Source organism: Hoplias malabaricus, chromosome Y (genome assembly GCF_029633855.1).
Source record: "Hoplias malabaricus isolate fHopMal1 chromosome Y, fHopMal1.hap1, whole genome shotgun sequence".
Lineage (NCBI taxonomy): Eukaryota > Metazoa > Chordata > Actinopteri > Characiformes > Erythrinidae > Hoplias > Hoplias malabaricus.
Window position 1 is genome coordinate 47874105 of NC_089820.1, and position 19666 is coordinate 47893770.

Here is a 19666-nt window from a genome sequence, read left to right on the forward strand (position 1 = left end):
AAACGATTACATTTTCCACTTGCTCAGACCGCTTAATTGGGTGTAAATATTCATTCAAATGAAAGGCAGTGAATGTACTGGGCTAGAAGTATTAAAAGTACTAGCTTTTGAGAATAAGTACAGATCCATCAGGATTTGACTTGAGTAAATGTGACCAGGGAGGAATGTTGTATGCTGTGCGGTGGAAAAGGGAAAGAAAAGAAAAACATTTCTGCTAAATTGAAGTAACATACAATATTCATGCGCTGAATACAAGATGATTTTTTTCACACACATTAGTTTTAGGCCACTTCTTCAGTCTTGAAGAAAAAACAAAAAGGCTCGAGATGAATCAATCCACAGTCATCTAAGCTCAGCACCGGCGTGTGATCACTGTTTCAAAAATCACTGGAACCTTTTCTTTCGTCTCTCTCTGTTTTTTTTTATTATTTTTTTTTTTTTGCCCGTTGTTCTGGTGAAGGGTCTCGGAGATGTAGCCCTGGCTGTGAGATATTTGTCCACAGCGTGACCGCGCGGCTAACGGGGTTTATATGGAATAACAAGGCGCCGCATGCATTATTGATGCTTCTCCCCGGCAGATAGTACTGAATAATAACTGCCAGCCCGGCTCTCCTCATTACGGCCTGTTTTAAAGGATGTGTTCGGTCGCCATGGACACGGCGCTCCCACGTGATCCTACTCTCTCTCTCTCTCTCTCTCTCTCTCCCCTCACCCCTCCTCCTTCCCCACCCCCACTCATTGAAATTCAGGTCACGTGCTGCCGCTCGCTGTTTTTAATTTTCATTTCTTCGCAGGCGTTTTAAAGACTGTTGCCAGCGCTTATTTGCAGTTTTCTTGCAGCACCCCCCCCCCTTCCCCCTCTGACTACCCCCTCCCCTCTCCCCCTCCTGACAGGACAGATGCTGCAATTAATCACGGCGAGAGAAATTGGGCTTCTTCTTTCGCTTCTTCTTCTTCTTCTTCTTCTCTTCTACTACACCAGCGAGGGAATAGGCTCCAGAGCCAATCATCAGCTCTCTCTCTCTCTCTCTCTCTCTCTCTCTCTCTCTCTCTCTTTATCTCTCTCACTCTCTCTCTCTCTCTGAGGAATGAGCTTGCGTTTACAAACCGACTAATTAAGGATGGAATACAGGTTCTGAGGATTCTATTAGCTGCAGTAGGGATGTGCCAATGTGGGAATTCCTTGCCAATGTCAATAACGAATGTTTTTTTTTAATTTTTATATATATATATTTATTTATTTTTTACATTAGCACCTATCTGTATATCTATCTACAAAACGCATAACAATCAAACAGCACCAAGCTCTTATTGAAACCCTGAACGAATCCATGTTCCATTTCCTCTGCCATGTAAATCCAAGTGGATGTAGCTGGTATCCATGTAATAGGGAATAAATCCACCTGGGTTGGTTCATTTAGGGATTCGGATAGAGCTGGCTCCCCTTTGATATATCCAAATAGATTCCTACACTTCCGTATCACCTAAATTTGGACACCTATTCATCCAACATTCCTTCTGAAATCAAGGTTACTATTCTATAGTCCCCCGCCCCCATTGCTGCAGGACCATCTTCTATTATCCAAAGGATTTGCACTAGATATTGGAACACTGCTGGGAGGATTTGATGGCATTCAGCCAAGCAAGCATTTGCGAGGACTGGTAGTGATGTTGGATGTTTAGTTCTGGCTCAAATACAACACTCCAACTCATCCTAAAGATACAGAATTATTCTCCATTGCTCCACAGCCCAGTGCTGGGGGGTGGGGGTGGGCTTTATACCTCTCTTGCTCATGATTGACAGTGAGTCTGACCTTAGGCCCATGTTCAGCTGCTCAGAACGTTTCACTTGAGTGTGTCCTTGGACAAACACAGGATACATTAAGAGTTATAAATGCAGGTAACAGATATTAGAGCACAGAAGTGCCACATCACCTTGATACATTCATTCATTCATTATCTGTAACCGCTTATCAGTTCAGGGTCGCGGTGGGTCCAGAGCCTACCTGGAATCATCGGGCGCAAGGCGGGAATACACCCAGGAGGGGGCGCCAGTCCTTCACAGGGCAACACACACACTCACATTCACTCACACACTCACACCTACGGACACTTTTGAGTCGCCAATCCACCTACCACCGTGTGTTTTTGGACTGTGGGAGGAAACCGGAGCACCCGGAGGAAACCCACGCGGACACAGGGAGAACACACCAATTGATACATTCAGGAAAATAAATATATTGCTTAATGTACTGGACTGGAATATTTTCTTAAGCAGTATCTGCTGATAGTAATATGACTCCAAAACCTTTGTGCAGTTTAAAAATTAAAGATCTAAACTCTATAGAAATATACTGTGGTCTGCAGCAATATTTTGAACACTTTAACAGTGGAACTCAGACAACGGTGCTTTATGTATTATTTATATATATTTTTGGATCAGCTGATTGTATTATTCAGTCACATCATTTTATTGGCTCCCAAATGCTGATAAGATTGGTTAATTAGTTACTGAAACTAGGCCTTTAGATGCCTTTGGCGAATCCTTGAAATATTTTACTTTCATTATTTTTCAACCCTTAATATTTAACATTATTCAGCAAGCTGTTTAATTAGTCCTGTCACCTCTTTCTCAGCACGATGATTATCACCTTTGAAACACTGTCAGCATTATTATGTTAATTCCAAAGCGTAATCCAAACAGCACATTTGAATATGAAAATAACATCATTTATACCTTGAACTTCTCATAATGCTGCTTCATTTCTGTAAAGTAGAAAAGGACAGTAGATGGAAGTGTTCTGGTGAGGCAGTATCATATGATTTACTGGGTGGAGTTGGTGCAGATAGCCAAGCTGTGTGGATAATGCTATGTTTACTTAGTGTAAATAGGTACTGCTTATTTTGTTTTAATCTATTTATATTACATTTAAAAAGATCTGCATTCCAATATAAGGAAGTATCAGCTGAAGAGAGGGAAGCTCAGGGAGGTTGGATTTCGGCGAAACGTAGAAGCAGAGGGGTAAAAGGAGAGTGCACATTGTTATTGTGTGTTTATGATAATTAGAAGTCATGAGCCCTCCCTTCCCCCCATTTAACAAGCAGGGAAGAAAAGAGGGGGAAGCTTAGCGTGTGTGTGTGTGTGTGTGTGTGTGTGTGTGTGTGAGAGAGAGAGAGAGAGAGAGAGAGAGAGAGAGAGCGAGAGAGAGAGAGAGGGGAGCCCCTGGGGCCATCTTAGAAATGTAGCCAGTGAGTTGGGGGGCCGAGGCTAAGGAAGAAAGCCATGATATCTAAGCAAAGGGTCAGTGAGAATGTCACTGCCATTGAGACAAGTGATGGTAACATGCTGTAAACATGTCCAATTTCACCTGCACACACACACACACTGCATCCTTTCTGAAGCTCATACAGCACTTAGAAGCCCATAACCTGATTTGCCAGTAATGGTCATGTCCCTCTTTTTTTTTTTTCCAGATTGATGCATCATTTCTGTTGCATCAGTTTCTGCAGACTTTAAGCCTCACATTTGTGTTTTTCTGAGCTGACCCAGCAAAAGCAAAGCAGAACTTCAGTGACAGTTCTAATGGAAGCTGGATTAGTGATTGCATCCTTTCATGGACTGAAATCACAACCCAACCAAAGCAGATTTTTTAGGTGTAGCTTGGTTTCTGAAGAGTGCTTTGTTAGCTTGATAATAGTAGTTCATTTATTTCAGCCTGAATACTTTCTGAGTTAACAGCGTTCCCCCTGAGAGTCAAGCCTGAAATCCCTGGGGTGTGAGTGCAGGGTCCAGTCTGGAGTCTTTATAAATAGAATCTTAGTTTAGTCACAGGATTAGCTACAGGCTTTGCATTTTTCAAAAGTAAACACCTGCTATAAACTGATTTCATGTAACAAGGTTTTTTCTTTTCCAAAATAAAAACCTTCAGCACCACGTGTGTTTAAAACACCGCAGCTGCTGTAAGGACTGCATATAGAGTGAAGATAAAGTTTTGTATTTTTTAAATGCAATTTTACAAAGATTAACTGAGGGAGCACTATCTTCTGCTAAATTAACTAATGTTCTTCCTTCTCTCCATCAGACTGAAAGGTTTGATTTGATTATAGGCTTGTTATTTGAAGCTGTATGGCAACAGCGCACAGCTGCTTTTACTACAGCCATTATTTCAAAACCACAGTTTTGACATAATGGCTGTAGTAAAAACTGACAAGCAAGTACTGGAAATGACAAACTGTATTCCTTTACTGCTTTAAGGAGAAAATCATAATGTAATTGGTTTTGTTTTTGTTTTTTTCTCAAGCTGGACTTTCACCTTTTATCAGTCTCAAATCCTCTATGTGTATATATAATTCTTTTAATGTATTGAATTGTTTTTCTCAGGCATCAGCGCTGACTGGGGATTAGTATTGCACTTGTAATTTTGCATTTCTGTTTGAAGTTTAGCTTAAAGTGATGTCCGCTGGCGAGGATATATTCGCTCAGTATAAAATTCTCTGCTAAATGTCATAAATATACTTGAGTGTAAGTTGAGAGTGATTTTCTAGTCAGGAGTCAGTCTACATGGGACTCACATTGCCTTCTCTGGTTAACAAAACAACCAAAATCAATTTTCCTAATGTATAGTAGCCGTATTTTCATGGTCAGATTGCTTAAAGGGAATCATGCTCAATCCGAAGGCTGTTAATGTTAATGAAATCTTATATACTTTAAGATATAAACATAATTTCTAACTTGTTATCTCAGCTATGGTCAGTGCACAGCTTGAGATTGTGTGTAAGCATTTCATTGGCCCTCTTGAGAATATTCTGGGACATTACTGGCTCTATTCACACGGACATTACCCAAACTGTACTAGAGGGCGGGCAAAATATATACAGGTTTGTTCACTCTTCCAGGTAATATCCAGGAATTCTTTGTGTTACTCTGCACGTGTGTAAAGGGCTACTGTGTCATTAGGATATTTAAAATGAACAAACAAGTTTGATAGCTTGTTAGCTAGCTGTTGCTTATTAACACACACACCCACACAAATAGCCTTTGAACAACAGTGTGAACGTCATTGCCACAATCAGAGAAATGGAGTGTAAACCCACCCTTGGTTCCAATTTTAGTGCCCAAAGTCGAAATGAACTGAATCCTTGAAGTAGGGATGTCTTTATTTTTTCATTTTTAATAGCTAACAAGGAGACATCGAGGAAATATTTCATACAAAATTATGGCTAATATAATTTTTGAAATGAATCGATTCTTTTTGAAATAAATATTTGTGATTGTTGTTTTTAATTGCAAACATCGAGACACACAGAAGTGTAATACTTCATACAAAATTATGGCTAGTATCATATTAATGATGGAATGTCTCTTTTCTTCATTTGTTTTATTATTTTTTTCTTCATCTTCTTTGATGGCAAAACAAAGCTGCATTAAATTAACATTCCTAGTAAGGGTTCAAAAGCTGGTTGAGTCTACTGAAACGTGTTTTATTCTATGGACAAGTTTAAAAGCAGATGATTTGATCTGTAAGCAAAAAATACAAACAAAATGAATTGCTGCTATTGGAACTCATAAAAAAGTAGAAAAGAGCAAAGATGCACTAATGTGATGAAGCAATCCACAGGTCAGCTTACCAACTTCAGAATTAAAGCCTCACGTATTAAAACTTTACAACAGGCGATATGAAAAATGTACACCTTTGCTTTTTTTTAAGTTTTTTTTTTCTTTCGTTTTCTCATCACCTTTTATTTTACAGCTGGCAGAAAATACTTCCATCTTTCTTCCATGTTAGCTTTGACACCGTAAAATGTCCCTGTGAAGTCTTTTCGTTGTTTCTCTCTTTACATAAGTCTGCAGTGTCAAGGAACAGTGAAAAAATACATTAATCATTAAACCATTGGCCTGAATCCTTGAAATCCGTGAAATTTTTGCAATTTCTTCTTAAAATATCCTTAAAATATGCACTTTTATTACACAAAAGGAAAACAAAACATAACAGAAGCATAATTTAAATTCATTTAAATTCAGTTTTGAGGTAAATACAAATACATAGAAGTTTTTTTTCCTTTTTTTTGGGTGGGGGGTGGGGAGTGCTATTTATACACACATTTGAGCCGATGACTTTGAGGAGGAGTTTGTTAAAGGAGAAGGTCCCGCTCCTCTCAGCTCATTTACAGCAGTGAGTTTTGAGACATGACGTCAGCACGATCAGAAAAAAAAAGAAAGAAAAGTAAAGTAAATTCCCAGTAAGTTCCCTTTGTTTCTCCTCTCTCTGGAGCTGATGATGTTTGTCAAGGTCCGTCTACAGAAACGTAGGTAGGAGTCGAGCAAAAAGAGTGGGAGAAAGTGAGGGGTTATTGACAAAAGTGGCCAGAGAATAGGTGACCTCCCTTTTTGTGGTTTAGAATTTCCATCTTAAGTTCATCCATTTCTCTGAGAAAGCTGTTAAAAAAAATTCCACTGAATCCCATTAATGTCAATGTCATGATCCTTAGCCAGGAATTCATCAACAACAGTGACCTTGTACATAAAGCTTTGCTGTTAAATAAAAAAAAGAGGTTTGTTTTTTCACCGTGGCTGATTCCAGTGTCCCCTCTGGCATCGGTTACATCCCGAAACAGTGTCTTAAACCTCAGTGATTGAGATAAACCAAAAATAAAAGTAATAATAATAATTAATAATAATAATAAAGCACACAAAAGAACAACAACCAGGCACTCCATCCTTCACCATGGGCTCTGCCTATTTTATAGACAAAAATCCCGGCAAGGCCCTTAGTTCCTTTCTTTTCATTTGAAATTTTACACGTGTCGGGGAATCCATCTAGAACAAAGGACCGTTCTTTTGTAAAACATTCGTATTTTCTCACACACTTCTTAAGTGCAACTTTAGAAAAAAAGCAACTCTGGAAAAGGGTGCTTTTTCATAACGACCTTCCTCTCTCCGCTCTGGAGTCGAGACGGTGGGGTTTTGGGGGGCGGGACTTTAGTAGATGCTGACTTGCGAGAGGACCTGGGCATGGGCCTGAACGTGGGAGGGGTGAGGGGGCTGGGGGGCTGGTGGTGGTGGGCTTCCGAGGGATGGTGCTGCGGGAGAATGCTGCACAGGTGAACACTGCGACTGGTGCTGTTGCTGCGGCTGCTGCTGCTGCTGCTGTTGTTGCTGATGCATCTGATGCATCTGCTGCATTTGCTGCATGTGTTGCATCTGCTGCTGCTGCTGCTGTTGCTGCTGCTGCATGTGATGCTGCTGCAGCTGCTGCTGCAGATGATGCTGGAAATGCTGGTGCTGCATCTGCTGCTGAATCTGCTGGTGATGCATCTGCTGCTGCTGCATCTGGTGGTGCTGCAAGTGCTGCTGCATTTGCTGCTGCTGCATGGCCGCAGCATGCGGCGGCGGCTGCATGGGGGGGCTCATCTGAGATGGCACCTGGCCCAGGTTCTGGTGGGCCATGTTCTGGTGAGCCACCGTGACCGAGGTGACGATGTGGCTGCCGCCACCACCCACCCGCATCTGCAGTGGCTTGGGGGCAATGGCCCGGGGCATAGCCTGCTGTTGCAGGGCCTGCGCTGCTGCAGAAATGGAGGGGTGCTGAGAGAGGGGCGAGGACAGTGGAGAGGGCATGACCAAGGCAGGGGATAGACTGGTGGAGGCCAGAGTCTGCTGCACTGAACGGATTGTCTGAGCCTCAGCTGATTCAGCAGCAGCCTGAGAGAGAGAGAGAGAGAGAGAGAGAGAGAGAGACAGAGAGAGAGAGAGAGATAAGAGAGATGCACAGGGACAGAGCAGGAGGGGTGTGTTTGTATTTCATTTTATCCTCCATCAGATCTAATTTCACCAGAGCAGTGTTTACGAAGGGTAGAAGCTGCTGTCTGATTTGACTAGACAAAGCCATGATGAAACTCTTGCTTTTACATAAACAAGAGCAGCAAGAACATAAACAAATGTGATGTACTCTGAAATCATAAAGTATACCAAGCCATTTTAGTGAGAAGTTCTTTTATGAGGAATTTTAGTTTGCACACTAAAATACACTGAAATTTAATTAGTATTAGAATCTGTACAGATTTTGGGGAAAATGTAATAGCTTTATGTACAATGCCATTTAAGAAACTTGAGTATGTACTAAATTTACAAAAATTCTCATAATGCTTTTAAAATGTATAATTGTAATTCAAAATTCTATTTTTTCATTTTACGGTAAGTGCTGTGTATTTATTCACAAAAAAAAAAAAAAAAAAAAACCTAATAATTAAGTAGTTTGAAAATGACAAGTGAGAAGGATTCATCTGTTATTCTTTATGACTTCCATCAAGGAAAAAGCTCTGATTTGTTCTGTTTTTGGGTTTAATACTGAATCCAAAAATATGTGTGAGTTTTGGATTTGACGATTTAAAGATGTTTTTGATGTTAACAATAATGAATACTGTTGTTAACACTTATTTTTAATATTAATTTTTAAGAAAGAGACAACTGTTATATTTAATAATATGCAACAGTTACCATAAAATGACAAAAGAGTCAGAGAATGTTTGAATTTTGAATTACAATTATTACACAAATATTCTTTCAAAAGTATCTGCACACCTAATATTTACATATGCTGTTGTATACAATGGGCTATTTGTGACATGATGTTATGACTGTAATTAAATCAAATTTGAGACAACATATCTACTACATACTACGATGCACTACATAGCTATATACTTACTATATACTTATACTATCAGTGATATATATCACAAATAAAATACAGAACTAGAAACAGATGTCAGTGAGGGAATGTAGTACATGGTGCATAATTTACCTGCATATATTACAGTTCCTAATTTGAGACACAGAACATGTTTTCTGTTTGGAGAAATTAAAATTTAATACACTCTGCTTCGTCTGTTCCTTTGCTAAGCGGGTTGTTGTGGCTTAATTCAATTACAGTTTTTTTCTTGTCATCCTTACTTTAATGCTTTTAATTTGGCTTCATAAAGTTCTTGGGAGAGAAGCGAACATGGATCAGCAGTGAGATGTTACCATGTATAAGACGATCAAATATGCAAATATAAGCAAATAATTTAGCAGGCTGCATCAGATATGCAAATGCTACAGGCTAGCAGGCAGATCCTGGGAATTAATGAGGCATGCTCATTAGCTGCTTTTACGACCTGCTATCATTGCACCTCTACTCTGGAGAGAGAGAGAGAGAGAGAGAGAGAGAGAGAGAGAGAGAGAGAGCTGGGTGGGGTGATTCTCACCTTTGATACAAGACTGGCACGGTAAGCAGCGAGGGCTTTCAGATACTCCTTCTTGGCCGCCTCTGTTTTGCTTTTGTAAACCTGGAGTGACGAGACAACCAGCAAGGTGTGAGGAGCAGGTAATTAACAAGGGCTTCATCTGCTGAGCACTGTACGCAAAAGCAGGGGAGGCTAAAGTCTGCAGTGTACACAATTACCAGCAAGCTGCAAATCTGTGAAAGTGTCCAATATTCATTTTACAGAGTCTCGTGACGGTGGGAATTAGGAGAAAACATACAAAAGTTGTACCTTAAAATACATGTAACTCAAATGTGCATCAAAACAGTCCAAAGATATTTATTCTACCAATTATATGTAATATTTTCCTTATTATACATTAATCACTTTCAAAAGAGAAGTCTGCTTCTTGTAATCCACGATATCTCAAACCCATTCAGTGATGCCAAAGTCTGCTCTCACTTCTTGCCACATGTTTCATGGTGCATTCGATGTAATGAAAATATAATTGGAGCCAGTGTTTCAGATGGAATAAGGAGAAGCTGATCAAATAAAACAGGCAAATGTTCCAACAACAAAAGGGCAATAAAAGGAGCTGGTTTTACATATTGGTTTAATAGACGAGTCCCTGGTTCATGCTTTTCCTTTTACTTTACGTTTACAAACCTTGCAGCTACAAGCCCCGACTGAGTATAAAATGATGTAAATGCGGCTGATCTCAGTTTAAGTTAGTGCTCATGTTTATGGACGTTTTGTACTGTACCTGTTTCTGCTCCTCTCCTAGACCATCCCACATGGAGGCCACAATCTTGGAGACCTCCCCGAAGGTAGCATTGGGGTTCTGGCCTTTGATGGCTGCTTGAGTGTCTCTGAAGAAGAGTGCGTAGGCCGAAACAGGCTTCTGAGGCTCGTTCGGGTCTTTCTTCTTCTTCTTCTTAGGCGTCTTGGGTTTCTTACCGGCATCTGGGGCCGGGCGCTTTTCGCCAATCTGTCGGAGGCAGAGAGAGAGAGAGAGAGAGAGAGAGAGAGAAGAGTATAAGAGAAGTACTTTTTGAAAGCTGCTTACATTTCTATTCTTGTCTAAGAGCGGTCTAGAAAACGAGCTAATAACATGTATAAGTTAGTCGATTTGAATAACTGAATAGTCTCATAGGGCCAGATGAGATCTCCTAATTCCTAATGACAACACACATTATATGTCCAAAAGTTTATAGACAGGTTTACATTAGTGAATCCAAATCCTAAAGGTGCAATCATAATGGACACAAATATTCACTTGTATATATATATATATATAAGTCATGAAATACAATGAGAAACTCAGGAGCTCAGCAGCTGCCTGATCCTAAGGTCATTAGTCTCAAAGCCAAGTGTTGGCTGGAGGGTATAAGGTCTTCAGGCATTGTGCAGTGGAGCATTGGGACTGTGCTGTGTGCCCTGGGGGTTTCCATCAAATACGTGTGGAATGAATTGGAGTGGCGTGGGTTAAAACATCTAGTTTAATAAGGGGAGAAACTACCAATTAAAACCTGTAATTTCAGAATAAATAAAGGTTGCGTTATTGTACAAACACTTTTGTTTGTATAATGTAGGTGAGGTGTACTACCAGACACATCTCATTGTTTGGCGGTGTCTTACTGTCACTCACCTTACTTCCGTCGTCCTGATCATCTTCATTAATGGAGCTTGAGGGAGATGGGGTGGCTGACTTGCTGGCAGGTGGGGATGGGGAGGTGTGGGCTATATTTGGTCCAGTCATGTTGAGGCCTAACTGAGCATTTAGTTGTGATTGATTAATGGTGGTCAGCTGGTTGCGTGACATCATAGAATTGGGGCTGTTCATGTTGATGATCGAACGCATCACCATGGTGGGGTTAGGGGGGTACTGGCGCAGCTGAGACTGTCCAATACCCTGAAACACACACACATACACACACAGAGAAAGCAAAAATAATTAGCAATCACTGGGTTTAATGTTCATTGATTCCTGCTTTTAATGACAGTGATCTTTATTGATTTTAAAGCCAGAGGCGGGATATTAGGTGTTAAATTACATGTAAAGCAACCAGTTTCAAACTGACCAGCGTGTAGGCATCGATAAAAGTGGTCAAGCATTATAATGTAGATAAGCACTGAAATAAAAACAAACAAATCCAAGGCACGCAATTTCAGAGCCTTATCCAGAGCTATCCAGTGCTCTGTCAACTATTAACAGAGTATACAGAAAATGAGACAATCTCTGAACTTCTGTGTTTGTTTCAATTAGAAATAAGGCTCAGATTGGTTTACATGTGTAACAGTGATACAAACTGGATCAAGAAACTTGAGCCCTGTGCTTCTCTCTCTTTTATATCCTCAATGCACATGTGACATTACTTGCCTTACTGTAAATACTATGAGAAGTCGATTACAAAAGTCAGAACTCAGTTCTCAGTTCATGTCTCAGGACATGTCTTAATTATGCATCCCTGGCCCGTTTAAATCATCTGAGTGCCTCTTTTCTACTTTACTATATATATATATAAGGACTGGCACCCCCTCCAGTGTGTGCTCCTGCCTTGTGCCCAGTGATTCCAGGTAGGCTCCAGACCCACCATGACCCTGAACTGGATAAGCGGTTACAGATAATGAATGCTTGAATGAATGCATGAATGTTGAATGAATTTGATTGTGAAGGCCAAAAACTATGGATAATATATATGTGGAAAGGCTTTACAAGAGTTATGAGTAAATTAAGTAATAGCATTGTAGTATTTAGCATTAATATTGGTTAAGAGATTTATTGTTAAGACATAATTACCTTATGATAGTAATAACAACTGACATTATTTCAGATGGTATAAGTAGTTATTGGACTATAATAATACCAAAATAATGTCAGTAATTAGTATTGCCATTATGTATCTTTTATTAGAATAGCTTTATTGTAAATTGTTGCCATCTATAAAATCTAGTGTTGCTCTGATACCGATACTGGCACTAAACACAATATCAGCTTTTAGGTCCTTTACGCCTATATTTGCTCTACAAAACATGGGGATTTCTTTTTTAATTCATCCGAGAACTTACATTTACGTTTCGGCATAGCTGCTCGAGATGAGGGTAGGTACATGAGCTTTGCCTGACGTAAAAAGGACTACTGACGTGCAGACTGACCAATTAAATGTTTACAGAGAAGGTTATCGACCAATAACGGTAGCTCTACAGTCAGACCGTCCAATCAGAACATTTTAGGCTACTTCACCACACCCCCTTCTCACTCAAGCGAACCAATCGGAGTAGGGGAGGGCGGGACTAGTTTGTGAACGAAACGCTTCTCGAAATTCTATGTAAACTCTAGAAAAACAAAATCCCGGACGTTTGTGAAATTCCGCCCGGACACTATTTTATGTCTAAAAAAGAGGACATGTCCGGGTAAAAGAGGAGGTTTGGTCACCGTATGTAAACAGACTGGGTATGTTACACTACACAACTGTTTTGGTCAATTTTAACACATTACACAACCCCCAACCAAACACACAACTGGAGTTTCCTAGGAGACCAGATAAACACGGACGTACAAGTCTTGTGGTTGTTATTTTGTTTGTATAGATTCACAAAGAACAAAACCTGTAAAAATTGGTCGTGCGTGTGAAAACTCGGTCGGCGCGGTTTCCACACACTGCAGCAGGAGCTGGGGATTAGGAGAATAGCACATAGTTGCGGCTGTGTTCCACCTTAAATGGTTCAGAAACAGTGCTAGCGCACGGCAGTGCTGCGTCATTTAAGGTGGAATGGAAAATTAGAATATAGTTGGATTAAAGGCTGCAACAGAGTGTTTTGTGGCGCACTATCTTCTCCTACAGGTAATACTCGTCATTTGGGGACATGTTCATCCAGCACTGTGTAATATATAGTAGTTTTACCGTTTAATCCGTCCTACGCTCTAGAGCTCCACTGCACGCGCCTATGTTTACTTCCTGTGCTCTGTTCTGATTGGCCGTTGAAGGGACTTGTTCAGCCTTGAGTTACTGAGAGTTTACACTACGGGTTGAAAGTCAAATGTTTGATGTGTTGCGACTGGTCTGAATTTCGAGGGGAAAAATATTTAGAATCGGGCTAAAAGTCGTGTAACCCCAGCTTAAGGCATGCCAAAGAAGAGTTCATTCATTAAAGCAACCACAAAGAAGCACGCTAACACGGGTCAGCAGCTGTCCTTAAAGTGCATTTCACAGTCTTAACAAATATCTGTAAAAAGCTGTTCAGTCCGGCTACACTGTGTCTTCCTATTGGTACTTGTTACTGCATTGTGGAGCTATTGGTTTTTTTCATGGCCCTGAAACATTCAAATTTTTAATGTGCAGTTAATAAGTAGTACATTTTGTTAATTAGCTTATTATATCTTAATAGCGATACAGAACACTGCTTTAACAAAATAAAACCTGTAAGTAAAGCAATGTAAATATCAGAATTTATAGGCACCTGTTTAGTAGTTAAGATAGATAGAGTTGGTATCGGCAGATACTTGAACATGAAATGTCGGTATCGGAAGGGAAAACGTGGTATCGGTGCATCCCTAATAAAATCACGTAAAATGATTGTATCTAGGTGACTGTTATAACTGTTACAGGTATCTACAGGTACCAGGTTATCATTTCATGATGACCATGCATATATTAAAATATTTTAAAATCTTATTGTACATCCCTGTATTTTTATTAAAACACTCTCAAGAAAATGTTCAGGGCCATTGTAAGTTCAGAACCCATTATTAAATCACAATGTAGTTGTACAGTAATGTAGTATTATTACTCCCTAACTGTATGTGTTAAAAGTGCTCGCTAAGACACATAGACATGTGAAATCTTGATGAATTCAAGCAGAACACATGTTTTTATTGTCACTGAGAAGGTGTAGTTTAATATCCGCATGACAAAAAGAACCAGTGAGATATTGCCCCTGCCTGAGGAATGTAACCAGTCTTCTGGGAAGCCACTGAGTTTGCAAAGCCACAAAATCACATTAAGTAGAATAACTACTCCAGTAAGTCGCTGTGCATTTCGGCAGCGGCCAAATAAAAATCCTATACATTTCGGAGCAGTCAGACATCCTGAAGGTTACGGCTCACACTGGAGCTGGTGATGTAGGCACAAAATGATACGGCGGCGCATGTTTGGCGATGAAAATCTATCGACTGGCAGGTTTCATATATCACACTTTGACTGCCAAAGAGAGGGGAAAATATTTCTGTATAATCAAGTCTATAAATCACCCGCCTCGGATGAGATTTGAAATGTGTCGCTGGCCCTCTCTCTCTCTCTCTCTCTCTCTCACCCTCTCTCCTTTCTCTGAATATAATACCATGCCATCCTCATATTTTTTCTATCCTTTGAATGATATTCCAGCGATGGCAGCGTTTTGAGAAAGAGAGGGTTTGTGTGTGTATGTGTGTGTTTGACAGAGTGTGTATATGGGAGCAGCAGCCAGTTCTGGGGGGGATATAAAGTGTTTTGCATTGATTGAACTGAGTGGTAAATTACAACAGCTGCCAGACTCATACTGCAACATGATTAAAGAGTGAAAAAAGAAAGAATAACACTGGCACAAAACCAAACACAAACAGCCTCTGAGGACAACAAGGTGATATTCGTTCATATTATCATTCTGTCTCTTTATTTCGCCACTTCTTTACACTTTCTTCCACTCACTTGCACGTTATCTCTCTCTCTCTCTCTCTCTCTCTCTCTCTCTCTCTCTCTCTATTTGCCATGCAGAGACTCAGACTCAATCTCCTCTCATGTCAACACATCATAAAGTCTTGCACCTGGCCTTATTGCATGGAACCCTGTCCTTCAGAACAATGTTCTGACACCTTTTCACACACGCAGATTAAATTCGCCGGCTTTTATTCCCTCCGCTCGCTCTTGTGCCAGATTGACCGTATTTGTGTTCTATCTGCAGGGTAAAGGAAAGGTCTGCTCATGTTTACTTTCCAACATTCAAATGAAAATGTGCTTTTAATATGAACCATTAATAGAGTTAATATGGTATAATGGCGGATGTTTAAATACTTTCATTACTGGGTAATATTACTGAATCACCTCTACAACATTGCTATGGCAGTGAGGGGAAAAACAATGTCAAATAGGGAATGATAGAGAGAGAGACCGGGGCAGAGCAAGGGAGAGGGAGAAAGGATAGAAACAAGCAAAATGGGGGGAGTTAGAAAGACAGAGGGAGACAAAGAAAGAAAATGTGAGAAGGACCAAAAGAACTGAATGAAGGAAAACAAGTAAATTATATAAAAGAAAAGAAAATAAAAACAATGTGTGATGAAGGGAGAAACAGCAGAGAAAGAGAGAAGGAACAAAGGAACAAAAGATGGGAACAGTAAAAAGATAGAAAACAAGGTGAAGGAGAGAAAAATGTGGACGATAGAAAGAAAAAAGAGAAGCATCAAGTAGAAAACAAATGGGGGTAGAGAGAGAGAGAGAGAGAGAAATGCATGCCGTGTTCATTAGCTCCGACCATCTGTGTAATAACTCTTCAGCACTGTCCCAGCGGTGACACTAACCTAACAGCAACCAAACACTGAGTAAAAGGAAGGATTTCTCTCCAGGCTGTGGCTGTACAGTAGGAAAACGCCATATGGAAGAAACTTAATAAAAAATAAAAAGCCGGGTGTATCACAGGAACGTGTGAAGCTCACAGGGTTTGAGTCGGGGCTTGTTAACACCAGGCTTCTGATCATATTACATGAAGTCATTTGCACACAACACTTTATATGATGCGACACGTTATTGTCAAAATATCTGACATAACTATCAAGACACAAAAGAGAAAATAAACTTAAATCTGCAAATGTTAGGGCTCCACTGCAATATATTGTTCGTACAGCAGTTCTAGACTTGTTTCTACACTCTCTGTCCATTTTATCAGCTGCAGTGACCGTAGTCTATCAGTCAACCTTTTCTTCAATAGTCAGTAGCCTCCCCCCCCAACCCCCTTAAAGTTTGGGCCAACAACTGAGGTGTGTCTATTACAGTATGCAGTGTTTTAAAACTCCAGCAGCCCTGCTGTGTCTGATCCATTCAGACCAGTGCAGCAAGTTCTAATGCCTTTCCTGTGGTGGTCCGGTGCTCCTGGTGGTAACAAAGCAGAGATTATTGTTTCCTTATATATCTACAACTTCTTGTGTAACATTATTTCGGGTTTTGTAACTGCATTAAAATACGAATACATTTTTTATAGAATATTTAATTATTAATATAACTGACAATGACTGCCCCATAATGTTTAACAGATTGAATTCACTATATGAAAAACATAGTGGATGAAACCTAAGCAAGCTTACAAAGCTATTTATAACTATCTATGCAAGGTACTGGCTAATATAAGGCCTAGGCACTAATGAGATAATAGTATTGGTGGAGGGGAACAAGACTTCTTGTGTCAGAATAATCTGAGTGGTGAGGAGCGAGTCAATAACCAATCTGTTTATTCATGTCCCCACTGCACTGCTGCCATTTGCATTTTGATTGGAATATTGTCTGTAGCCACAGCTTGTATGTGCGGAGATGCTTTTGATAGTCTTCATAAATCTGTAAATAACTTCTTATCTAGAGAACAAAGAGGCCAGATGTGTCCTATGCTCCCTCCTGTGTCTGCCTGTGTGTGTGTGTGTCTACATGTAACCCAAGTAATCAGACAGCCGATCTACCCTCTTGTTCTGCTGCTGGAAAATCTTGAAAATCTTTATTGACTACTCTTTTTTTTTCATGATGACTTTTTTAAGAGCTTCAGCTCCTCATATACACAACCCTGCTGACGGATGCTGTAGTTTCATATGGGCTGCGATTTCCCCCTCAAGTACTGGAAAGCATTACAACATTAAATTGAGTTAGTTTTGCCTGCTCCAGGAGTTTATAATTAGGGTCAAACCAGGGTTTAAAATGGTGTTTTTTAGAATAGAGATATAACTAAACTGTGGCTAGCAGATGGTCCATGAACAATAATTGCATATAATGTAAACTAAAGTTTGTAAGCACAGATTTGCTTTCTCATCAGTGAGAGCAGTATGCTTCAAGTTCACTTCCAAAGTATTTCCTGTTGATATAAATGGTATAGGAAATGGAACAGTGCCAATAAATGAAGATTCTCCAAAAAGAGAATGAAAATGCATGTCATGGCAATGGCGAATAAGAGTTAAAGGCCTCCACTATTCATTGAATAAACCCCTTAAAGCTCATCTTTGTCTTTAAATTGATATATTCCGAATTTATTTCCAAGTCAAACATCCCATAATTGCTTTAAAGTGGCTTGGATGTAAAAGTACACCTTTGAATTTGAATATGCGATTAGTCCCAGCCACTCTCTCCACTTAACCCTCCACTGCTCACGTGCAGCTTGGAAGCCCTGCCCCACATAACGACAGGATTGGTTCCTTAGATTTTATGAGGTCAGAGACCCTCGTGTACCTTTCGGAAAATGACCCGTTTCCCTATTTCAAACTCTATACATATATCATTGATTTAAGGAAAATAAACCATTTTCTACAACATAATTAAGCTAAATACAACTAAATACGAACAATTCATATGAACAGATAAATGAAGTTATAAATGAGTTATTTTTCATTCTTGCTTGTGGCTAATTATGGGTTGGGCTGCAGATTTTAGCCAGAACAAGAGGTTTCTAACACTAATAGAGCCATGTATTTTCAAACAGAGGAACCAATTCTGCTGGTAGATTAAAGATGAGCATACTTGACCCATTTCATTATTTAAATTAAAAATACGGTCAATGACGGGGCAACAAATCCTGAGACTTGTATGCACATGGGTGTCCGGAGAGGGTGTTCTAAGGCTAATATCACCCCAGTTCTCCACAACCTCCACTGGCTTCCTGTTAAATATCGTATTCAGTTCAAAATCCTCCTTCTCACCTACAAAGCTCTCAATAACCAAGCTCCCTCTTACTTATCGGACCTTCTTCAACCATACACACCTAATCGCATTCTCAGATCTTCCTCAGCCGGTTTACTCACCATTCCCCCTTCTAAGCTGCGTAGTCTTGGAGATCGAGCCTTCTCCAGACATGCCCCCCGCCTCTGGAACTCCCTTCCTCCAGAAATTCAACAGTCAACATCTCTATCACTATTTAAATCCAAACTTAAAACACACCTGTTTGCGGCTGCATTTAATCCCTCTGTTTCTGATTAGCCCTTGTTTTTTTTTTTTGTTTTTTTTAAACCTTGTTCCTGTTTTGTATCATTGTATGTTATGTAGTGTTATGGATGTGATTGTCTTTGTGTGTTCATCTGATTGTAACAGCGTCTTTGGGTTACTGAAAAGCGCTTTAAAAATTCCATTTATTATTATTATTATTAATATAAGTAAGTTTGTAAAACCACAGCAGAACGGTGACATTTATGTGACAGGCATATCTGTTATCTTCTTGTTATGAAGGTATGAAAAAACATAATAGCAATTTATAGGGAACTAAAATCAAAATATATCCAATTCTAATGTTCCCTGTATTTGTGTTTTGATGCGTTGAAGTAAAGAAAAAATACAAATAAACTACATTCTCTGGTACTGTTGAAAACACACAAAATGGTCACTCTGTTTTCTTTGCAGGATTAGAAATGGAAAACCAATTAACGAAAGATACATGGACCAGAAACCTCGTCTGTCTGAATTTGTCCATTTGAGTGTGTGACTGTGAAATGGTCAGCCATGGTGTTGTCACCATAACACCTTAATGAGTGACATGTTAATGAGTTTTTTTTTTAGGATTTTCAGGATTATGACTGAATTTGTAATATGTAATAAATGAAATGATAAACTCTGTGTCCAACAAGGACTAGCTGTTCAAAGATTGTGTTCATATCAAGGTCCTGATGGTATTGACCTCGTATTACGATGCTGGTGAGCTTGCAATATTTTTGTATGGCCCAGACACTGAAGGTCTAAAGCAGAGTGCCTAGAGGAATCAGATATCACGCAGCGCTTAACAACGTTCATGTCAAACACTGTGTCACCTTTGATCGATGACTGTTTGCTTCTACTTCAAACAGTATCCAAACCTCTTTCATCAAAAGCCTAGCCACCGCCGGAGAGGCAGTTACAGCGTCCACAATAACACGGAGCAGTCTTTGACTCTCCAGCTCGTCAACTCAACAGCTGCGTCTGAAAAAAAAAAAAAAAAAAACGCCAATAGTTCTCCCTCTCTGCCTCTCCAAAGGAAAAGGGAGTGAAATTTTAAAGAGCCATGTCATGGACCGAGAGCCTCAGGTCTGCTCTTAAAAGATACTGCCCACAGAAACAGGGAGAGGGAGGAGGGGGGTTGACTGGGGGAGTGGTGGCGAATGTATTAAAAGCAGCTTGGTATGAGCTGTTCCACGCTGAAAAGAATGTTAACAAGTTCAATTTCCATTCAATCA

The 19666-nt window shown here is 39.9% G+C and overlaps 1 protein-coding gene across 1 annotated transcript in view; it reads right to left on the minus strand.

The window, feature by feature from the left end:
* Positions 1-5231: 5231 nt before the first annotated feature.
* LOC136678808 (TOX high mobility group box family member 3-like) overlaps positions 5232-19666 on the minus strand; it is a 72137-nt gene continuing 57702 nt past the window's right edge. The window contains exons 4-7 of the mRNA XM_066656948.1: positions 10892-11155; positions 10007-10231; positions 9247-9327; positions 5232-7702 (exon numbers count right to left, since the gene is read on the minus strand). Of these exons, the coding sequence (XP_066513045.1) occupies positions 6980-7702; positions 9247-9327; positions 10007-10231; positions 10892-11155 (1293 nt within the window). The 3' untranslated portion in view covers positions 5232-6979. The remainder of the gene's footprint in view (positions 7703-9246; positions 9328-10006; positions 10232-10891; positions 11156-19666) is intronic.